At 37.6% G+C, this 17,312-nt stretch overlaps 1 protein-coding gene across 1 annotated transcript; it reads right to left on the bottom strand.

Annotated features, from left to right (window-relative positions):
- Positions 1–487: 487 nt before the first annotated feature.
- ell2 (elongation factor for RNA polymerase II 2) lies at positions 488–16,921 on the bottom strand. The gene is made up of 12 exons (XM_067375977.1): positions 16,722–16,921; positions 11,857–11,904; positions 10,516–10,637; positions 10,264–10,427; positions 7,554–7,813; positions 6,139–6,263; positions 5,944–6,010; positions 4,355–5,027; positions 3,847–3,910; positions 2,111–2,282; positions 1,931–1,975; positions 488–1,834 (listed from the first exon to the last, which is right to left on the bottom strand). Exons 1-12 carry the CDS (start codon positions 16,851–16,853, stop codon positions 1,718–1,720), a joined length of 1,989 nt encoding a protein of 662 aa, XP_067232078.1. The 5' UTR covers positions 16,854–16,921; the 3' UTR covers positions 488–1,717.
- Between the last annotated feature and the right edge of the window lie 391 nt (positions 16,922–17,312).

The following is a 17,312-nucleotide window of genomic DNA, read 5'->3' as shown; positions in this document are numbered from 1 at the left end:
TCTTGGTGAGTCCCTTAAAGAAGCAGATAAGATGCCATCTGCCGACCCAAATACTGAAAACCGACGTTTGTCAATGGTTATTTTGAGAATGGCTCACTCAGGTTTTTAAATTTCAATTTACAACACTGGAAAATAATGGAATAAATGTGATTCTAAGACGAAAGAGATGATTTGTTTTCAGATCTCAAAACGACATCTTAAAATGTGCAAATACGATGCAGCAAGCCTCAAGAATCAACTAGCCAATCAGAATCCACCACGGAGCTATTTGATCCAGTGAGAATTTCCGTAATTGCAAGCAATGTTATTTTCAAGGCTGATTCACAAAGCTGCATTCTGAATATTTTCCCGAAACAAAGATCAAAGAAAATAAATATACGAGGACACCAAGTGTTCGACCACCATCGCCTTGTAGATACCAAAGTGTCGCTCAGAGAAACGTGTCTTATTCCAGACCATCAACATAGGATTGAAAGGATTTGTTTCCTTTTTATTACTTTTTTTTTTTTTTTTTGGCAAAACTTCCTACCACACAGGTTTTGTAAACATAACGTTTCCCTTAATCTTTAAGAAGTTTATCACCGTGAAATAAAGACTTTATTTTTTCATAAATTTGATCTGTATCTTTTTCAATACTCAATTCCAGCAATTCCTTTTAATTCAAAACAAAAAACAAAAACAAATAATATATATTGCTATTCATATTTCATAAATAACTCTGCTCTGAGACTTGCAATAATTAATGAATACATTTGAAATGGATATACAGGTCTGCCTCTGCTCGATGCATTTCCTTTATAAATCAGTAGCACCTTTGCCTTCAAGATGGTTCGATCATTTTCTTAAACAGAGCAAGCCCAAATTAAGAACATGTAACATGAGCCAGGTTGATCCCGAAGGCTCTGGCTGATCAAAGAAAAATATTTATATAGCAGCTTTTTTTTGGGGATTTTTGTTTTCTGTTTTTTTTTTTTCCTCTTTTAAGTCTATATCCAACCCTCCTCCCCGAGCCTCTCTCTTCCTGTAGTTTCTGACCTTCCCAAGAATGAACAAAAACACTGACAATTTACACTCGCCACTTTCTCGCTTTTCACTCACTCACACAAACAAACATCACTCACACCTTCCACGAATGTGCGGTGGACCTGCGACCAGGTCATAATAACTTCTCCCCACTGCCCCGGGTGCTTGCAAGTCTATATTAATACCTTAAGGCATCATTTGCACTGTGGATGTGAATACTGATGCTGTTCAAAAACAAAGAAAAAAGAAAAAAAAGAAAAAACAGGGCCATTGGGAGAAATGAAGTCTCGAGGCTCTCGGAAACACCCTCCTCTATGGCCATTTTTTCACATGTACTGGCTCAATCACCCCTGTGCAAAAGGCTTCAAGAAATATGCGCTGTAAGGCCCACGGTTTTGCATTGCGTAACTTTTCTTTTTGCATTCAAAAATGTTTAATTTTTTTTGTTGTCCTTTTTTTCTTTCAAAAAGTCCTTCAAAAATAAAGAGAATGAAGAATAAAAGGTATGGGAAAGGATGATAAAGGGAGAAAAGAAGAAAAAGAGTTATGAAGAAGGCCAGGTATGGGAAACAGGCAAGTGGGGAATCTGTAAATAGAATAAATAAGGAGCTGTTTGATCCCCACACTCCCCTAAAGATGGTACTCCGGCTGAGCAGCGCACCGATTGGCTGAGGCGTTTGCTTGGTCCCCTGCCCTACAGCCAGGACTGCGCCCTCCGCTGGTCGAAGTCAGCGATGAGCCTTTTGATGTGGGCCAGTTTGTTGTGCAGGTACTCGCAGCGCTGTTTTTCTTCATAGTATTTTGGGCTGTGCTGTAAAACAAACTGTATCAACATACTATTTTCATTTGACAGTATGATTGTTTACCGATGGACCCAGATGGGTTAGACATGCTCAGTTACACTTACTTGTTTAATTTTTTTGTATTCTTGCAGCACCTGTTCATGTACTTCCTGTTAGGAAGGGAAAAAAACAGACATTTATTGCATGAAATACAAATAAAATGTATACAGAAATTATAGTTCTTTGTATAAAGAAAGTATCACACAGTAAGTACATAAAACAAAAATGAAGTCTTGTTCTTTTACCTGGTACTCTTTAGTTCCTGGTGCTAGCCGCCTACACTGGGCGTCCAGTTTTGTAAAACGACGCGTAACGCTCTCAACACGGGCATGAAGGATACGATACTCATCATATTCTGCATTGAAGTCATCCTTATAGTGCTGCCTCTGATCCATAGATATCACTGCAGTGTACTTACTGCAATAAAACAAAAAGACAATCAGACTCTAGATGGGTCTTTCACTCATTTCTTATATATGGTTTGTCCATTCAAGAAAAAAAAAAGTTAATATTAACGCATTAATGCACGACGATTCATTTTTTCAGTTTAAAAATATTTAAGACAATTAACGCAGCATCCGCTTTTTCTCATCCTTTTGCTAGTTACATTATATGATCACGCTATCATTCATTCAACTACTATAAAACAATTCAAGTGCAATAAGATGCAAAAAAAACAAAACAAAACAGAACTTAAATCTGTACTGGCACCCGGTCTGTGAATCTCCTGTCCGTGTGACAGACACACACGACTCATGCGACAGTGTGCCGGCCACACTGAGTTCTCTTTCACGCTTGAACAGAAAAACACACAAAACTATGCCAAAATGTTGAGTATCCTCTTAAATGAGTTAACTAAAGACTTAAATGACCGTAAAGAGTTGTGAGAACATCAGATGCGTGTCAGATCTGTGTCGTGTGTCAGATCTTAAAGTGACAGCAGCCTAATACAGTGTTTCCCAACCCTGTTCCTGGAGGCACACCAACACTGCACAGTTTGCATGTTTCCTTTGTCTGACACACCCATTTCAGGTCTTGGAGTCTCTACTAATGAGCTGATGACTTGAATCATGTGCAGTGTTGGTGTGCCTCCAGGAACAAGGTTGGGAAACACTGGCCTAATAAACCTGCTGCTGTGATGTCTGTCATTATTGTTAATCAAACAAGACAAAAAAAAATAATTCACTGCTCTCGAGTTTTATAGCTTTAATAAGGATTAATCCATATTTAATTTATAATTTATGCAGTGAAGACTGTATGAGCGTTTATTTAATTTCTTTATTCAATTTTATTCAAATTACTTTATTCAATTTCAGTTCAATTTCCTACCTGATGAAATATTTAAAATATACTGTCTTTGTTGCTTCTACATTAATTTGGATATTAAATTTTTAAATTACTGTAATAAAAAATCTATTAAAAACGTTAGGCGCAATTAATCATGATTAATTACAGAAATGTGCGATTAATTCGTTTTAATCAATTGACAGCACCCTCTGCATTAAATTTTAATTGGATGCGTGTTTGTGTATATACACACACACATTCTTGTTTATACTATTTTGTGGGGTCCAAATTACCCCAATAAGATAGTAAGATGAGGAATTTACGACATTGTGTAGAGACAACATCTTAAAAATCATATATAAGAATGTTTGACAAAATCACTATAGTCAATAACGTAATTTTAACGTTAACAATTTTATATATGTTAAAATTATGTTAGGTTCCTGTGACGGGTAGGTTTAGGTATAGTGTAGGGATGCAGAATAGTAAATTTATTCAACATTTAGTCTCATATAAAAGATTTTGTCCTTGTGGGGTAAAATTAAAGGACCCCACTAAGTCAAAGATTCCATATCTTTCGTATATTGAACATAATAACTACACATAATAAGCACACACACGCACACGCACACGCAATTAAACACAGAGGGTTTATGCAGAAACATGCACTATAAAGCAGTCAAAGTTCACTCACACTATGTAATCAGGCTTTGTTGGGACTGGAAGTTCAGTGCTGTTGACAGGCTTGTCTTTGCCAGCTGTAAAGAGACACACCAATCATGTACAAACATGGAAAGCTGCCATTTTACAACAACACGTAACATGATCTTTGGGTCTTTAGGAACAGAATAACGATGTTGTGAACTAAAGTTCATGGTTCAAAGGCAAATGTAGCATCAGGTTATCCATCAGGCCTGACAATAAGCTTAACAAATGACTAATTCACAACTGCTGACATGTTGCTAATAAATTTTGGATCTTTTCTTTTAAATTTTTGGCTGTTATTCTACTTAGTGGTATGGTTTACAAATCCTCAGTAAACAAACAGCATCAAGTGCTGTTGCAATTTGATTCAATGATTTAATTCAAGAACTCATTCAACCAATGATAGGTTGTTATTAAAATGAATCATCATTAATCAATGGTAATGCCACAAAATGCATATGGAGGATGGCAAATGCTACACGAAGTGCAAAACAAACCTTCTTTGTCTGATTCGTGGCTGATGTTGGCAGGAATGTGTTTATGTTCCGCCTCATTCCGGTGTTTCTTTCTAGGCTGTGCTTCCTTGTCGCAGTGATCCTCCTTGCGATGCGCTCTATCCCTCTTCCGGTCCTTATCTTTATCCATCTCTCGCTCTCCTTCCCGCTTCCTCTCTTTATCTTTATCTTTGTGCTTCTTGGACTTCTTGGGCTTTTTGCTGCCATTGCCATCACGGCTGGCTGTAGGAGACGCGGCAGAGGAAACGTGGTGGCCACTGCTGGTGGTAGTGGTGGAGGTGATGGTGGTTGTGGAGACAGTACAGGTGGAGAAGGATGAGGGGGAAGTCGTGGAAACTGGCTGGCTGGGTGGGCTAGGCGTGTGGCTGCGGGGCGCGTAGCTCTCCGAGGAGTTCCCACATATAGAGCTCTGGTCCAGGGGCAGATCCTGTGACCCCCGGCCCTCCGGCGTGCTGGGGGAATTTGAACTAGAGCCTGTGACAGGGGGAGGGCGAAAAGTGGGTCCAGGGCAGGCGGCCGTGGGTGCGTTTTTTTTGTCCTCAGCTTCCGAAGGATGACGACCAGTTGAGGAGGAAGGTCCTCGGTTACTGAGGTGGGAGATTCGGGGCTTCTTAGGCATCAGAGGGTCAATGAAGTCTATCTCAGGTTGGCGTTTCTGAAAAGCAAGGAACAAAACATGATTCTTGTGTCTGCAAATTCATGGATGTGCAAATCGTGACTATTTTTGTATGATATATGGTCTGCTGATCCTGCAGCCAATGAGTTTGCTTGCTCGCTCAATGTTTAAATAGTCTGGTTCAGTGTTTGCTGTAGGGCAGACATGCAGCGTGCTATCAGAGTTCCTCTGAAACCCTTCACCTCCCCCAGCTCCACCTGCCTAGAACTGATGCATAAATACTGTGTGTCTATTCATGCAGCAGCAGCATATCTTACATGCTCAAAGCAGCGTGTATCTATTACAGTAGCAGATCCATACTTGCTCTGCAGCTGCAACAACACATAAAAATCATTATGTTTCTGTAATGGTTAATCCACACCAGTATGTGTAAGCTTTTTAGTCACAGTAGTGCTTCTAATGTTAAATATAATTATTGTTGGGATTTAATGGATTCAAAGATAGATCACACAAAAGTTTCACCAAAAGTAAGTCTTTGGAAACAAGAGACTATTTGGAAGTCAATAACAGAGACTGTGGAAAAGTACACAGACAATGGCAGCAAGAACACAAGCAGTCATCAAGTTATCCAAAATAAAAATAAAAAATATATTTTTTTTGGTTATAGTAGTTCACTGACAAGCCACGCAATATTGCGTTCAATATTGACGGCGATTCATATCGATATTGAACGCAATATTGCGTGGCTTGTCAGTGAACTACGGCTCTGTCTATTAAATGGCGCTTCATTTGAAAGCAGGTGATGGCGATTTAGCGGTAATCAGGGAACCGGCTTTACTGACGAAATGCGCGTGACAAAAGCATTCGATATATCGCCCAGCCCTAGTGTGAATAAAGACTATTTAGTCATTTCAGTTTATTTGATTAATAAATTACAATAAAATATGTGTTGTACCTGTGGGGATGTTGGCTCTTTGGTTGGACTGCTGGATGAGACAGACTCTGAATTCAAGCCCAATTTCCTGTTGGAGAAAAAAAAAAGAAAAAAAAAAAAAGTAACATTCAGCTTTGCCAAATACTCTTGGGATCTCAAAAATGTTCAACTAAAGAGTCATTCTTCTTTTAATTGCACGTGACAAGTGAATCTTACCGTGCCAGGATCCGGTCAACCTGAACCCTTTCATCCTCCGTATAGCCCGGCCAGTCCCTCTGGACCTCGCGGAAGATAAAGTCCTTCAGCGAATATGAGTTATCCTTGGGGTTTAGATTGGCCACCTATAGAAATGGAAAATATTGCATTGATTGCTCTTGATTCTTGGTTAAAATACAGGACATAGAATGTTTTATTAAAAGGACCTCTTTTAATATTTTTAAATGAATAAAAATAGAAAAATAGGTTAGAAGTTTTATTTAATTAGTGGTGCTTGCCAAGGCAAGCTTGGATTTTGAACAAACATTGAATAAAGTATGAATCTAGCTCATCTTGAACTAACAATCTAGTAAAATTCCCATTTAAATGACCAAAACCATTTTAACAACTTGTGTTTTTTTAATGATATATTTGTTCATCTTATTTTATTTTTAGCAACTAAACTACTAATACACATTTGATAGGAAGGAGAATGAACACGATGAATACTTACACAATGAAATATTGTGTACATTGTGTACTCTTTAAGTCGGCATACTTAAGAGCAACAGATACACAAACACTATAAATAGTAATGCAAATGGACAGTTAGGCAAAGCGATATAGTGTTACTTCTTACGTTACAACTCGGCGCAGGAACCGTTTCAGATTCTCAGTCCTTCCTTCATTTCCAAAGAAGGAGAGAAGCTTGTTTCATACTTCCCTTTTCAAAGCTTGAATAAATTCCTTCTATACTTGATAGAAAAGGTTGTGAACCATGATATTTCTCCTTTGAAACTAGTGGGGAGAACCGAAATTGCTACTTCTGCCCCTTTTGATGACAAAAGCCATTCAAATGACTACAGTCAACAACATGACCAAGATCAACTGAAATGAACTACACCAATCTCTTCAGCACGTGAGCTGTTTGAGCGAGAATGCATGTGCATAATTACACTAATAAGGTTAATTTATGGTTGACTAATTTGCCACGTGCTATACGTTAAGCTGTGGTGAATGCAAGTCTTTGTGTTTGGGCTGTTAAATGGTGACTTGCATTACAGGACATTGTGCTTCTGCAAAAGTGCTGTGAGTCTGTAGCCCATTAGTTTGCAGCATCAAATCACAGCTATCTATGCTTCAAGTCTCTGTCCGGAAATAATATGCATGATTATGACACTCCTCAAGTTGCATTCAGAGAACCTGCACAGCAAGTTAAGTGCCATTAAATATATAAAAAAAAAAATATTTTAAACTGTACTAATATTTCACAGTATTACTGTTATACTATATTTTGATCATATAAATGCAGCCTTGGTGAGCATAAAAGACAGCATTCAAAAACATAAAAAAAACATCCTAAACTTCTTTATATGTCAAAGGAAAGTGGAAATGAATTGATGAATTGGTGAATAACATTATGCCTGGTGTCTCACCTGATGTAGTGTAGTACCCAAAGAGTTGCGGTCTTTCTGGCTGACGCCGTCTCTTTGCAGTCTGGCGAGCACCTCTAGCTTCTTATAGGAGCGCAGGGCGAGGAGGTGAATGACGCGGTCCCGGTACGGGCGCTGCGATACGGGGTTGTTGGTAAGGCACTTGCGGATGGTGTTGGCTGGGTTGAGGGGAGTGGTATGCTTCCTCTCTGGAACCGGGTCAGGGGCTGAGGGGGCCGGTTTTCGGTGCTGGATTTTTTTGTCTATGCAAAACATTCACAAAGAGATGGCCAAATAAGAGTGGTAATTAAAACAGTGACATATCCAAGTAAATAGCTTAAATACTTTCACGGAATTCCTTATGATAAATTATACGTGGTGGTGGACCATGTACTTGAGGGCTAATTCGCACACTATCCCAATCAATACAGAGTGCAAGATTAGGATTAGTGCTAAACCAAGTGTCTACATTGGGAAAACATTTTAAAAGTCTCAAGAGAACCAAGGATTACAAGACCGAAATTGCACATTTAATTTTAATCGTGCAACATTAATCTTGCAAAATTCTTTTTAATGAATTATATCTCTAGTTTTTTCAAACTATTTGAAAATAGTCTGAAAAGAAGAGGATAAGGAAGAGTAGTTGTAATAAAGTGTTACCATGCCACGCCAGACTGCTTCAAACATGGTCAATTCAACGCTGGATTTACACAAAAGATTAACATGACGGCACATGCTAGTCGATGAGTTGAATCAACTCCACAGCAACTGCATAAATTTATCCACTAACCATTCAGAAACATCCAGATGCATTCTAAAACTTTTTCGAGTTTCTCCATCAGTGTCCGACTCCGGTTTGAACAATGTAAGGCTGCATGAGATTCTCCAGCTTTGTTGTTGTTAAATAACCGAATTGCAAGCTGTTATAGCTCCACAGCGGCCCGTTTGTATTTAAAAGGACAAAAAAAAAAAAAAAAAAAGGGTGTGTTTTTGCTCCCACCCAAATAGGGGCAAATTTGACAATCTATAATAAATTATCTGTGGGGTATCTTGAGCTGAAACTTCACAGACACATTCTGGAGACACCAGAGACTTGTATTACATCTTGTAAAAGGGACACTATAGGTCCCCTTTAAAGTTAGGATCTACTCAAACAATACTGAAGTACCTACATTGCCTAAAAAAAAAAAAGTTTCCTTAATTACGAAATTGAGATTAAGGGTAGTGGCTCCTTAACCATTCTACTGTCTTCTTATGCAGACACTCCCTCGGTTTGCCCGAACATGTGCCGATGACTTGATGACATCTAGATGCGAACTTTCACTGTCTCACCTCCTGCCAGTCAGATGAAACTCTTGCGTCAATGGATAATAAGCTTTGGCCATCACACATGTAACTACGTACAGCAGACTGGGAGGAATCAGGGAAGGGAAGATCTTATGATAATATGGCAAATCTGCACGATTTCAAACTGTTGATTGTGTCCCTTAGGTTAACCACACAAACAAGAGTATGACTAGGCTTCCTGAGCACCAGCTGCTACAAAGCCTTCCTTTTCTTGCACTTCCTTTTGACGTTTAAAATGCAAACGCACCCGATCACTCCTCCCCTGCGGCTCAGTGCCAAGGGAGGGGAGTGAAACTGACTTTTCCAGTTTTGCAGCAGAAGCCAGCTGTGGTCCGGAGATCGGGGGCTCCCAGAGGGGAGTGACAGCTGAACAGGTGCTGAGAGACAGGTTTTGTCTGGAAGGGGTGAAACGTAATGAGCTGCATTTGAATGTTAGTTAAAGACACTCTAAAAACCCTCAAGGGTTCACCTTTTTTCCTAAATGATAATATCTTTTTTTGAAACATGAGATAAAACGGGTCTCTAGAGTTGTGGCAATGTCTCCCCCCTGCAGCTTTTAAAATGCAAAAAACACTGCTTTCATTTAACAACCTAAGCAGGTGTCTTTGCAGGTGACAATAGCTATATAAGATTTGAATGATTCAGTCTGTCACTTTCCACTTTGCAATAAACACTGGGACACACTGGTAATCTTGGGGACATGGGTGCACCACGACTTAGCCACGTCAGATAAATAGGATGAACTTTTACTTGCTTTTTCTCTTGACCCTAATCCATACATCACTAACTGTAAATCTCCCAATTGGTTTAACGCACACGGTTACGTGACCAGGGACAACTGAACTGGACAACTGTTCAGGACAACTGAACTGGCCAGGACAACTGAACTGGCCGAGTGTTACAGGTCTGTGAGAAAAATGAGGAGATCTGCATGATGGGAGATCACAAAATTACATGTTTATTAATCTATTTCAATCTGACAATGAGCAAGTATATATAACGTATTACACGCACATCTAAAATGGAATGAAAACAGAAACCGAAAAGAAAACCGCATCCTGTGTAGATAATCATCAGGTGTGCAGAAAGATTCTTTGAAACAGAAACATCTCGATTGAAACTATAGCCAGAAATTATATGGAAATGCTTGAAATGCTAATTTAAACTGGACGGACATCTAAAAAAAAAAAAAAAAAATCCAGTGAGAAAATCCTTTATGAGCCTTTCACAAGCTTGATTGTTAACCTAGGGTCATTTTTAACTTTGGATTAATGTAATACTGGGTACTCCCCTTATCCAAGTGACCAGAATGTGTTTGTGTGTGCATGTTACAGGACATATATAATGCGTTGGATGAATATCAAACCTCTGAATGGTCCTCCAGGTTTGATGAATTTGGTGCTGTTCTTGCTTTTATCCTCCTCTGCTTTGGTCACACGTACTTTGGTCACCTGGTAGGAGTCATTGGTGGCACACACTGTGATTTTGTCTTGAATCGTTCCCTGGGAGGACAGATGGGGGGCTCCAGAGCTAATAAGCACAAAAGAGTGGTTAAAAATAAGAAACAACAGCAAAATGAGAAGTAGTTTTTGACACTAGAAATTCACTCTGCCCTTACCTAGATATGTACTGGTGGATACACTCAAAGCTTCCTTGAGGATTGTCTTTGCCAAAGTTGGACAGATAAAAGTCGAAGTTATGAGAGCCATCGGAAGCATCTGTCGTTGGGATTTTAATGCGCTGAAGGGGTGGAGATAAAACCAAGTTTAATTACTTGAATGCTAATATGGGTAATCATCCAAAAAATTACTAATACTAGCTTGTCAAAACACAAGTGAGCTACCTAAACAGTAATTTAAGGCATCATAGTTTAAAAAAGCAGCAATTATGCTGCCTTATACCTAGTTTTGGACAAATTTTAAGGTAGCATTGCATATATCCATCAAGTAGGCAATCCCACAGTGCCAATATGGCAGATGGAGTTGAGAGAAAATACAGTTAAAAATTCACTTAATACCAATAACTTTTATGTAATGTAATCTAAAACTATGAAAAACAGTTTTCATTAACATGAAAAAGCTGAAATAAAATATAAATAATAGATTAAAAAACAACAACATAAGATTAAGTTAAACAAATTAGAACTTTTTCTGGCAACTAACCAATATAAGTTTAAGTTGACGTACTAAAATTACTTAAACTAAAATTAAAATAGAAATATTGAACAAAACAACAAAAACTAATAAAACTGACAAAAGCACATAATCACCATAAAATTATTAAAATATAAACTAAAATGAAAATATAAAAATAAAAGTGAACTCAATATATTAACAAACACTACAACACTTCTAATCACCTACTTGTAATTTCATACATTTGTGTTTTTAGAGTTATTAGAATAGCAACATGCTAATGCAAAACTACTGGAATCAACGGTTAACATTAGTAAAGTCTTCTGTGCAGTTCTCATGAAGAGCACTATTTGCGATGTGCTTGACTGACAGTTAAAAGTACTGCCGCCCATGTAGAGCGTTATAAATTATTCACCTATCCATCACTGTTGATGTATGTTGCCTAAGAAGATGGCTACCTAGATAGCAAGGAAGTTTTGGAACAGACTCATTGTGTCAGAACAGCCAGATTGCAGCACAGACACTAGTTAAGTAGACTATGTATTTAGAGAGAGTATTCATGAGCGTAAAACCGGAATCGTACTCGCCAACCCAGTATTTATAGTCACACAGCGTCTGATGTAAACTACAGCATGGTGCGCAGGGTCAGAGGTTAAACAATAAAACCACTGAAGGCGGAGGGCTCTCTATTAAGACACCAGGTCCACAATTTCAGGGTGCTTTGATGAGTAACTCCCAACCTTCAGCCAGTGATGATACTCATTAAGATGCTGTAAAACTCCTATCAACATGTCTATTCCACAAGCGATGAAAAGTCAACTTACCCCTTGAAGACCCTGAAAACGTATCGTCGCCTGTGAGGATGGTGCATTCTGGAAAAGATTCACAAAAAAATTAATAAATTAAACCTGCCCCTGACAGAACACGTACATCTCAGAGATGTCTATTTGATGTGCGTGTTTACATCTGGACGATGTATTTTTTAGAGTGTTTGCTCATCTGCAAAACGTTTCTAGAACGTTTCCTGTCAGATGCTAAATAGACATTTAGAAAATGTTTTTAAGATGTTTATGATTTAGAATGTACTTAAAACTGACGTTTCTCAGATGTTTGTACACAGCAGATGCTTTCCAGACGAAGCACTCTCTAGGTCTTGCAGATGTTTGTGTGCTATCTGGAGCCACTTAAAACTGATTTAATCCACCAAAACATTTAATATAGGTAACCAAATGGTTATTTTGCTAATTTAAAATGGTGAACTGCATCGTTTTATTGTTTTATAATGTTTCCTGGGCTGCGCTTATAATGCAAGTATGCTTTTTACATAAAAAAAAAAATGTAATAATTTAAAAATAAAAGGCATTTTTACTACCCTGATTTTAGCCCTCTTATTTAAACGCTCTGTTTTAAGGGGCGTGTCTGCTGTGAGACCTCAGTGTAAACGCCCACTGCTGTGATTGGCTAACATCTTTCCATTTGAAATAGCAAAGTATTACTCTCTCTTTTTAGCACGTTTTTACTATTACAGCTCTCAAGGTTAACTAATCGTGAAAAGTGCATAGATCTATGGCATTATATTTAGATCATGGCATGAAAGGTTGCAGTGATGAACGCTGTAGCCGATCACAGACATGTTGAGCGCATGAAAGCAGTGATTTCGTCATTGCAACTCAATTTCTGCACACTAACGAATGCTTTCGTCGTAACTAACAGTGCAAATACGATAAAACTAAGAGATTCATTGAATAAAACGAGAGTTTTGGCGCATGTCCAGAACTCAGTCATTGATAAACTCGCACTGTTTGATTGACAGCTCGAGCGATTGCAAAGGGAGCGTTCTTTAATCGCTTTCTTTATATAATTTAAATCACCTGAAATAACAGATTATTGTCATCCTACTACTGAAGCTGACCGTTTAATCACTGGTTTGATTTATTGACACACAGTAAAGAACATCTGACTTCACATGAATCTTTACATATCAGATCAGGCATTAGAATTAACACAATAACTTACATGTTGTTGCACTACTGTCGAGTCATATTGTAAAAGTCTGTTTGCAAAGCCTGCGATTGATTTACCAAAGAATCTACAGTGAAATACCGAATACTAATCTAAAGCTCAACTGATATATTCACATTGTTGAAAATAAATAACCATATTCCGAGCATAAGGATCCTTTGAAAGGTAATGTTATTTTTGTCCTGTTGTTTCGCTATTCTCTCCTCCTCATCTCACTTCTGTTCTGCGGAGGCGGCATTTCACCGTCATAGGCACATTCCAGGATCAGTCGTTCGCTGGGCCTGGTATCAATAAAAGTTTTTATTGGACTAACAAGAAAGTTTTCAGTTCTGGATATTCTTATAGTATGATGACCTCTTATGTATCAAAAGCTCAAGGAAAAGTTGATTTATCAATTCATGACCCCTTTATATTAAGAAAAACTATGAAAAAACAATGAGATTAGTGCAACTATAAAGCAACTTCTGCATGCATAGAATACCAGCAAGACCTACTAATTCTCTCAAAATACCATAAACTTGAACATGAACTGCCATTTCTACTGGAACAGGCGTGATTTTTTTTCCAAGTCTCATGTTTAGAGTACATTCTGTGCAGAATTCATTTCATTGTTAAAGGAACAGATGCACATACATAAACCAAACCCTTCACTTCCCTGCAACCATACACCTTTAGTTATATTCAAATACTGCCCAAAGCCTCCTCCATCTGCAAAGGCTTGTTTAAGCAGATAAGTTTCACAAGTCCCCACCCCCCCCAAGCACACTTGCACACAGACTTGATCAGATCACATTACACAGGAGTACGAAGAAGCACGATTTAGCTTTCGGATGATCTGGAAGCCTAAACCACTGGTTCTCAACTCTTAAAAATGGGTTGCACATCTGTGTGGAGTCTAATGCTAAATGCAAATAATAAAACACCACTTTCCATGTAATCGTGCATAATTAAGATAGTAAAATTCAGCCTTAACATACATTTGCATATTTTTGGACAATGCAGTTCAGAGTAATTTTAATACATTTCAAAATCTGATTTGAACAACTTCTTGGTTCTTTGTTGATGTCCAACACAAATTGTGCAGCAAAAGCAGCCACCAATAACCACAGAAACAGGAATTGTAATTAAAACAGCTTCCTTAGTAAATCAAACATTAAAAATAAACACAGACGCACTTTCGCAACTTAAGACCTATTATCAACATTTAATGCCATGCAAGAGATAAGGCACGGCTCCAGGATCATCGCTGAGGTTCACACATTCCCTGTCTTTGCCCTGACTGTCTTGTCCCATTGCCGAGAGATGAATAATGATTAACCACAAGCTCAGCTGAAAACGGTAGCTGGAAGACAAACAGATCTGGAACATGACAACAAGATACTGTAAAAAACAAATTCTGGTCAGTTAATCAAGCTAGCTGGAGACACTTAAAGTACATTAAGCATTCTGTCTATTTTGCAGTATTATGCTAAAGCTAGAGAAGGTATGGTACGGATGAAGTAAGTAATCCCTTAACTACTATCCGATTAATATAGGAGGATGCTAAGCCCTGCAGGATATGATCACTACATTCTTTACACTAACATGACACTTAATACACAACACGAGTGTTATGTAACCTTCGGCAGCCTTTGAATATTTTGCCGTAACATTTATTCCAATCACGTTAGATATCGTCAACTGAACGGCATGAGATTTGCTCGGAAAACTAAAACTATTAAAAAGCATTTTTGTTAACTGAAATAAAGTTATATACTAAATATAGAAAAATTTAATTTAGGACAGTTAAATGAATATAGAAAGATTTCCTTGGCAACTAACGGAAATAAAAATATTTAACAAAAACTAATAAAATTGACAAAACCACATAAAATCACTTAAACTAAAATTAAAATAACAGCAAAATATTAATAAATACTATAATAGTGCAAGATAAAAATCAACAGAATGGCACGTTTCGCTTAAGACTTGGCCTTACCGATGGTGTGTTGTAACATTTTGAGCGTCAACCAAACTGCAAGTCCTAATCAACAAAGGCAAACAGTGCCAGTCTAAAGCAGCCAGGAACTTGATGGATTACTAAGCTAAATTTAGTCCCAAACAGGCTTCAAGGTTCAACTTAACTCTTTTGAGAGAAATTCCAAACAAAATTGGTTGACTTTAACTTCATAGGTGGCCCGGTTCAGATGCAATGGGTTAATGTCCAAATTATCCACAACCCAAAGCAAATCTTGAGCCTAAATGTTTAGCTGCATTTGGCCTTTCAGGATTCGAATGAACCATCTCTATGAACCCGGCGCAGTTTTTTTTTTCCTTCTTTTTTACAACGGGCCAGCTGTAGCTTTAAGTCAAACACTGCCTCGTAAGCACTTTGAGCAGCGTAGAGCTTTAAAAAAAAAAATCCAGACAATGCAGCTCTTCACTGAAGCTGCCTGATTTCTCCTAGTAAGCCAATAGAAACTCTTTCAGGCTTTTGAAATGATAGAAATGCCCAGAAGGTCTTTTTTTGTTTTATCAATTTCCTTATCTTAGTGACATTCATAACAGATTTACACATCTAACTCACCCATTGCACTACTCTCTTAAATGACCCAAATGGGAATAATTATACACATCATTTGTGGTCAGGACTAGTTTAGAAAGTTTATCAAAATTACATGGAAGGAAGATGATTTGTCCTATTTAAATGTTTAAGCCAAAGTAATGGGTTTCCCCACTTAGTCACATGCCACACATCAAAAGCAAAAAACTCCTTTCTGAACAAGAATTAATTATTCACTATGTTTTTTAAAGATAAATATGTTTGCCTAGCACATAATAAACAACGTTTATGGTATAAAACGACACAGTTTATCTTAATAAATCATTAAACTCCTCAGGTGTGTATAAGTCTTCTAAGCTAACTAGCTAGCTCAGCAACCATATTTAGACGTTAATTAAACAAACCTAGATGCTATTTGGTCTTATTGTGATTCTAAACCATATTTATTTGGACTAAGACTCATGACTATAAAAACAAATAACAGAAATATCGCCACATTTATGAACTTAATCATTGTTGGAGGACTGCCAGCTAGTAACATTAGCCGTGCTATCAGCTAGCTCACCAAACTTTAATTTTCGTCAAACCCAAACACTTTTTCGTATGTAACACGAAATATTTACTTTAAAGAGAATGTAAACTAACTAAAATGATCAAAATGTCGAAATGACAGACAGCTGAATCGACGTTATTCGTTCGTAGATAAAAGTTTTAACTATCCGTTAGCATTGTAGCTCATATTTCGAGGATAAAACACAATAAAACATACAACCTAAACAACAATATAGCTTTAATCCAGTTTATATACGCTTTATCAATCACTCAGACTTCATAAAGGTATTAAAAGTCATTAAATGTGATTTTAGTGCTCAAATTACAAGCAGAGAGTTCAATGGTGTGTTGGCATAATGTTCACCCCGTAGAGTCTTTTTTTCTTTATTAAAAAGATTTTCCAATCAATTCTGCAAGGACATCAACCAACTGAAAACATGTATCAACTTTTAGGAGATGTTGCATTGTTTAGAGAGGAATAAAACAATTTGACACATCGAATGCCTTTTTTTGGGCGAGCAAGCTCTGGCTTTCCATTTCTCTCCATAAAGCTGTAAGTTTTCCAGCACTCACCTTACAGTTTTGGTAGTTTTCTAGCGCTTTAAAGGCTGATTCTGTCAGTTTGACATGTAAAACTGATATTCTGTCGCTCTTGCGGCCACAATTGAGTCCATATGTGCCATCCTCGCAGAGAGCTGCCATCATCTTCACCAGCCCTCCACCATAGTCGCTGTGACATACGTGCAAACTCTCTCTCTCTCTCTAATGCGGACAGAGGGAGGGACCTTAGCAAAAGTAAGTTCCTTTCTGCTCAGTTGGGTCTTTTCTATCTGTATTATTTATGTTAGAAGGGTTTTCTTGCTATTTTTTCTCTCTATGCTTCTTCTGTTCTGCAAGTAGTATGATGATGATCAGCTTTATGCTGGTTATTTCCTCTATGCTTTTTATTTGATAAATAAAAAATGTATTCAAAATATAAAATTTTGGCCATTTTGAGTTTAATTATTGGTCATTAACCAAGCCCAGTTAGCTGATTGGTAGTTAACCTTGTGTCAGTTTCAAAATCAGGCTTGTCAATTAATAATCAATGTTTTTATTAAGCATTTATTCAGTATATTACATTTATTATGTGTTATATAATATTTTGTAATAATTGTCATTTAA

Source organism: Chanodichthys erythropterus, chromosome 22 (genome assembly GCF_024489055.1).
Source record: "Chanodichthys erythropterus isolate Z2021 chromosome 22, ASM2448905v1, whole genome shotgun sequence".
NCBI lineage: Eukaryota > Metazoa > Chordata > Actinopteri > Cypriniformes > Xenocyprididae > Chanodichthys > Chanodichthys erythropterus.
Note: the sequence above shows the minus strand (reverse complement) of the source record. Positions and strands in the feature narration are given on the sequence as shown.